Genomic DNA, 7276 nt, shown 5'->3' with positions numbered 1-7276 from the left:
TATTAGGAATCTCAAAATGTTTTGTTTTGATTCATATGTACTACCCACCAGTTTTGATAAAAAATAAGAAAATAATAGTGATTCGACCTAATTATTAAGTTATAGTACGTACACATTTGACGCAGAATGTAATGCTGTTTAATTTAGTTAAATTAACAAGGACGTATTCGCAAGGATGCACCACTTAAGAGCTGTAGCAAAAAAAAAAGGACTTAATTTATTACTTTATTAAATTAATCAGCTAATTAGTAAGATTTTTAAAACCGCCAGAGATACGTTTCCTTGTTGAATTTTTATTCCTTGATATAAACTTATTTAGAGATGTACGTTCTTCTAGCTGTTTATATGCTTCGGGCTCTTGTACTATTTTAAAGGTTGTCTACAAAGAGCTAAGCTAAGATAGCATAACAAGTTTCCTTGAGCTTTGATAGCTCGCTGTCGACACAATAATCAGCTAAAACTACACTGACATAGCTTAACTGTTGCATTTGTTTCTTTGCAGTAACATTAACTCTTTATTAATATCCTAGTTTTTTTATTTTTTTATTTATTACAATTCATCTTTACCTACATGAATTAAAAAGAAGAAAAAAACAAGAGAACTACTAATATTTGTTGCCTCAGCCTAGGAAATAATAATGTTATACGGTCTTACCATTCTGCGCACCAATGCTGATCCAGAGGCTGGGGTGCCTGATGTGGTCGACGCTGAAGGTGTACTCTATGATGCCCGCGTTCTCGGTCCAGAGGAGCCGCAGCCTCGACTCTTCGGCGCGGTCCAGGTGGATGATGGGGCAGGTGTCCACCACGCTGCGGCCCCTTAGCTGCTGGTTGTTGCTGCCTTCCCAATGGTGTACCACCTCCACTGCGTACCACAGGCCCAGCACCTCGATATCAAACAGTCGTCAGTAATAGCTTTTAGCTTATATTACAGTAATTAGTGTAAGTCCAACGTGAATATAACACCTTGTCAAATTAGATGGCTTGGAGGAGTTTGTGTGTCAGTGACAAACGATTCTGATCTGAAAATGTCCATCGTCTGTCGTCAAGTCTTGGCACCTATATCTTGGGATATGTATGGGAACATGGGATATGTCCAATAAGGCGTGTAAAGGTCCGACAGTAAAATAAGTAAACCTAAATATACAAAAAAACCTTTATTTAAACTTTTAATGGACTACACTGGTATCACCAACAATTCCTTTTGCCTGCGCACACTTACTCCACTAGTGTTTCTATTGTTGGAAGCATCTCAAGAATTAATTTTCTGTTATACCAGCAAAATAATTGTAAAGAAATTTAAATCATTATGAAGATATAACTGCACTGAGTATAACTATTATTAATATTTTTTTCATTCACGTTAGTTAAATAATCTAATTTCGACAGCTCATGAATTATTTCTTATGATCAGTACTCACATAGGGTAACATTATGTATTAAATGTCTGTGATAGGTGATTGTAACACCTAATACTATTCCGTTCTACTGTTGATTCTCAAAAATATAAGTTCAGTATTCCAAATGCTCGATTCGAGATAGTATGAGTATGATGTTCTTCTGATTTGACATAAATTGTCCAAAGGTTTCTAATTAGTTTATCAGTTATAAGAATAAGGGTAATTAATATTATTATGCAGCTTGTGGCCATTTGATATTATATAATGGTGCAACATTAGAATTAGATCTGTTAAGAGAGTCCCGTGGAAGGCAAATTGCCCGGTTGGCAGGAGCTTCAGTCGCATCCTGTCCTTTCTGCGTTACCTCATTGTCCATTTGGGAGTATGCCATTTCCCTACTCATGCTGTTAAACGGTGTCACTTAGTGAGACTTATTGCTCATAAAACATGGGCAGTGGAGTACGCGAGCTGCTGATTGATGAAGGCACAGGAAAAACAATTTACTTGCAGCATATGTAAAATACAGATATTTTCTCTTTATATTTACATCCCCATCTAGCGTATAAAGAAGTGACAATCAATTTTTACATTACACAGTCAGTAAAGCTCCATGATTTACTTTCTCATGTTCTCTGCAGAGTGGGCATTTTGTCCACTTTTTCCATTCACTTACCTATATGTGGAATGTATAGTGAGGAAAAGTATTGCAAACGAGAAAAATAAAATAGAATTCGAGTTTTCGACAAAAATACACGTTTTAAGTTCCCCTGAGTCTGAAAAAACCTAGTCTCGCCAGTATTTCAAATACAATTTGACAATTAGCCATATTTTCCAAGAATGCTCATATTTCACACCTCAATATCTTAGGATTAAACTCAGATATTTCAAAACCCTCGGAGACGATGAAACAATAGAATTAAGTGTTTGCATTTTTAAAATCAAAAGATTTACTGTCAAAAATATAACATTGAACGGGGGGGGGGAATAATAATAATAAAAGTAAAATAAATATATAAATAATCAAATTAAAAAATAAATATAATCAAAATTAAATAAGGTATAAATGGCGTTGATGAAAAAAAACAAAACAAAAAAAAATAGTCTCCCAAAATGGTCAGTGTCTGTGTGTGTATCTGTGAATAGGCTAGCTCAAAAACGAAAAGTCTTACGAAACTGAAATTATATATTTCATGCAAGTATATATCTAGGATGTGACATCATCATTTTCGATAAAAATCGACTGACCGGAAGTAAAAAAAAATAAACAGTCCTTATTGTAAGCAATAGTAAACACTGCATAAATACTAAATATCAAAGAATTTTATAAATAACTTTATTTTATTCTATTTTTTTATATGTGTAATATTACATTATATTTTATATTTACAGACAATCGTAATAGAGTTCATAGAGCTAATTCACACCATATTTGAATAACTAAAGGAGAAAAAAGAAAAACTTCGCATCCAATTTTCACGGGAAAAGCTGAGACCTCACGAACTTTTCTGATTGTAAGCAAATGTTTACAACTTCTTTATATTAGAGGTATTCATGATGTTGTGTTAAATGTGGTAAAATGTTTTCCATTTTAAATGTTATAAGTATAAGATTGTGAGCAGCCATATTTAAAGTCATGTTAAATGCATAAGAGCTCCTAGTGGATTTTCTGGGCAACTTGTTTTATAACCTTTCCTTCCAAAGCTTTATGTTATTGTTTACTTCTAAGTCTTGATTAATGTTATTGATTACAACATGCCTAAATGACTGAAAAGTGGAAGATGTGTGAAAGTTTGGCTACTGAGTGCCTTGTTGATCTTATAACTTGTGAGGAAGAGAATCAAGATGAGCTAATTGACAAGTGTCATTACAGTATTATAATAGTAGTATCATTATTATAAATAAAGTATTATTATTACTCTAGTCTGAAGTATATGACTGAATGTAATACTACAAAATAAATAAATATTAAAAAATAAACATATATATTTACCTGATCAAGATCGGTGTTCCGTTGCGGTTCGAACCCCGAACAGTACTTCTTGCTGTTACTGAGCTGTGCTGAGGCCATTGCAAGTGAACACAGGAAGGCGGTAAGGAACATGATGTGGACCCAGAGCATCTGCTGCGAACATACAAACAGTCGTCGCTAGGCTATACTCCTCTGGGAAATGAGATTAGATATGGAATCCAAACAGGGCCCAGATAGGATACAATACAAGGTATGGTACAGTTCGAAAGGATAACATCTATCAAACTAGCGAAATTCCATCGTGGACGAGTGGACTAGAACAAATAAGGCATTTTGTCGTATCTGAAATTCATTTTGAATGAAGTTGTGTTATTTAGCTCTAGGTCGAAATTTTTAGGCAAATCCTGAAAATTGGTCATTTATATTTTTTCCGATCCTGATTACGAATTTCAACTTAGTGTGACCTTTGTTTTTTAATGCTAAGACTATTTATGTGACTATATTTCGTCTAATAATTTTACTCGCGCTCAATTTAAAATGAGCTGGCTAAAAAAAAAAATCTTTATAATTAAAACTGTAGGTAATCTTCTCTTCTTTAATTTAATATACAATGTATGATACAATACACGATTTCCAAGTTATTAGAAAAAACGAGTCCGAGGGCAAAACACAGTAAAGAGTTCACAATTTAGAGAGTTCACTCTTGCTTAATTTAGAATAGATTGAGGATACTTAAAAAAAATCATGAATGGACAAATTTTTAGAACATCTCTAAAACATTCCAGCAATACCCCTTTCTGGTCTCTAGTTTACTGGATTAACCATGTACTAGCAGGTACTGCCATTTTGATAGTAGTAAAAAACTAGCCCAATGCGTATTAGTATATAGATAACGTGAGTGAACCAAGACAGATATAGTATTTTTTTTAATCCTCAAATAAATGAAAAAAATAATGTTTTTATTTAATTTTTTATTCTTGGTACAATTAATTTCCCTGAATTCGCAGTTCAAATAATTTATTAGAGGCAGATGGGATATGGGACAAATTAAATCCTATCAAATATGGTTCTATTAGTGTTGTTTTTTTTTAGCCTGTATGTATTGTTTTCACAAAGTACTTATTTTTTTTACAAAAAAAAAAAAAAAAAAAAAGAGCGAATATGATAAAACTGCCTGCGGCTATAATTATTAAAATAAAAATGATAAAATCTTAGAAAAATGATTAGTGAAATGGAGGCGTAGGCTGCTAAAACTAGACCATTTTCAAATCTTTTTTTATTAAAAATTTGGTCAAGTACTATCTGGGGCCTGTTTCATAATAAAGTACAAACTAATACTATTAGTCTTGTAGATTTATCTTAATTCAATTACACCGACTTGTACAACAGTAATTTGTACTTAAGTATTTTTTAACTCCTGTAATATCACTAATAGTCATCCCTATCATGAAAAAAATAAATATTAGTATTATAACCACACTTGTTTCTTTTCTTGTACTATGAACTAATACTATTAGCTTTCATTATGAAACAGGGCCCTGGTGGTAAAAGAAATTTCTTCAAATCATACTTGGTTGTACAGTTTTTGGAAAATTTTCTGTTATCTGAAGTACAAATTTATAAATTATAAAAGGACTCGACTATTTTTGTAACTAAATGTTTTAAACGGAAATTAAAGTACATCTTTAAATCTTACTTTGAAGTTTATCTTGTGTTATGTTTTGAACAGAATTCATAAATATATTCTATTAAATTTAAATACAATTTACAAGAATTTAAACTCACACTAGTAATGTAGTATTCGACCAATCACTTACGCAATGAATAATCATTTATTTATAATGAATTCATTTAAAAAAAATGATTATTACTCAATCTGACTGACGAATTGATCTTTAACTTGGTGATATGAATCATTTTAATTCTCAACCACAGCGATTTAAACTGACGAAGTTTCTATTATAGTAATAAGAGACCAAAAGGTTAGCTCTCTGAGACACGCAGATCATCTCGTGAGAAAGATTGGCCTCTACCAAGAAGGATATGTAACGACGGCCAAATGGTGCTGCGGGTTAGTACAAAGCCTTGAGTAACAGTTACTAACAAATAATATTAGATAACTGCTAATATTACGAAATATCCTGTGTATTATTGTGTTTTACATACAATAATTCATGGTTATTGCGATTTAGTCGTGAACTTAATTTGATAAAAAAAAAAAATGATAATTTAAGAATTTATTTATAATCTGGGATTAAAAATAATTACTAATCTTAGTTAATAAAAGACAATACAATTAATCGAAATTTACGAATGTTATTATTATCTGAGATTAAAAGCATATTAGGTAATTACTAATCTTAGTTAATAAAAGACATTACAATTAATCGAAATTTGCGAATTTATTTATATTCTGAGATTAAAAATAATATTGGATAATTACTTATAAAAAAAAAATGTAATCGATATTTATGATTTCTGTCAATTAAAATAATATTGGGTAACTACTAATATTAGTTAATAAAAAAATACAATAAAGCTAAATGTACCAACTTCTGTAAGTTGAAATATACACGATTTAATTGAGAAAAAAACTCGTAAATTTTTAGAAAATTAAAGTTCTATGTTTGATTATGTTGAATTAATATTACAAAAAAACTCATGGAGTCTATCTATGTTTTCTGTAAATGTTTTACATTTATTTAGTATAATAAACTGAAAATAACTTTTCTCATGAAAAGATTGAAATAGACGGTGCAAGTATCCCATAACAGATAACTTAAGGCGATACAAGCAATTATACCAACATTAAAGCATCGATCCTAGGCAAATTTGTACTTTCTCCTTTCATAAAACCGTATTTCATGGTTGTTTTTGAAAAAATAAAGATTCTTTAAACATCAGAATAATTAATGATTTAAAAAATGCTAAAATGTGTAAATCGTTAAATCAATGTTATTTGTTCTTGTCTAAATGATGTCTCCTATGAAACTGGAAAGCGTTCTCCATCTTTTAGTAGACAGATTAATCTTTGTTTTCAAAATTAAAATTAAAAATCGATCCTCTACCTATGTTTATTAAAACATATATGATTGGGTTTATGAATTGCCTGACAATAATATTAATTTTACTATATAAAATTATATCGTTGTTCTATTAGATGTAATGAGTTTATACGAAATACGCTTTATACTGTGTCATAATTAAATGTTTTTTAATGCTCAGTATTATAATCTCTAGTAATTATTTTCAATTTATAGACAATTTCCTTATTATTTTGAATTATTTTAAGTATTAATTTGAATGTTATAAGTAAGTAACAGGTTTAAATTCATTTCAATATGATTTGAATATTTTGTGACTTTAAATGTTAAAATAAGTTTTTTTTTTAATATTTAAACTAAAAGATCGCAAATTGTTCAAGATCACGGATAGGGGAAATCCACTGCTTGTCAAAGTGAGGGTGATTAGGGATAGACAACATTGTGTATATCCAAACTACGAATACATGTAACCTTAAAATGTTCATCCGTAGAACCAAACTGAAATTCAATCAGAACTATGGATTTTATAATTTTTGAACGTAAATTTATATCCGAATAGATAAATTATATTATAAAAAACAATCAAAAACCATTAAATTTTTAACTGATATCAGCACCCATAGAAGGCAAGCACCTAGATGTAAAACAAACTCCCTTCATTATATTGAGAATTTTCTTTTAGACTTCATTTATTTCTAGTTGTTGGGTCTGGGTCCAGATAAGTTTAAATTATTTTTTGGTATTTCGCTCATTCACTACCGAAGGTACCTAAAGTCGATGCTTTGTATCGTTCACATGCTAGGAATGAAACATTTTTATTGGCATTTCACACTTCGGACGTCAAGACAAGGAACAAATTTGGT

The 7276-nt window shown here is 30.5% G+C and overlaps 1 protein-coding gene across 3 annotated transcripts in view; it reads right to left on the bottom strand.

Moving 5' to 3' along the window:
- Positions 1–7276, bottom strand: part of LOC106681652 (uncharacterized) — a 29069-nt gene that overhangs the window by 14722 nt on the left and 7071 nt on the right. For 2 of the 3 annotated variants that reach the window (XM_067048650.1, XM_067048652.1), the window contains exons 2-3: positions 3391–3522; positions 656–887 (exon numbers count right to left, since the gene is read on the bottom strand). In XM_067048650.1, the coding sequence (XP_066904751.1) occupies positions 656–887; positions 3391–3519 (361 nt within the window). In that variant the 5' untranslated portion in view covers positions 3520–3522. The remainder of the gene's footprint in view (positions 1–655; positions 888–3390; positions 3523–7276) is intronic. The other variant, XM_067048651.1, reaches the window with a different exon arrangement.

Source organism: Halyomorpha halys, unplaced genomic scaffold (genome assembly GCF_000696795.3).
Source record: "Halyomorpha halys isolate HHAL.00 unplaced genomic scaffold, Hhal_1.1 Scaffold20.1, whole genome shotgun sequence".
NCBI lineage: Eukaryota > Metazoa > Arthropoda > Insecta > Hemiptera > Pentatomidae > Halyomorpha > Halyomorpha halys.
The sequence above is the reverse complement of the archived record's forward strand: the minus strand, read 5'-3'. Positions and strand labels throughout refer to the sequence as shown.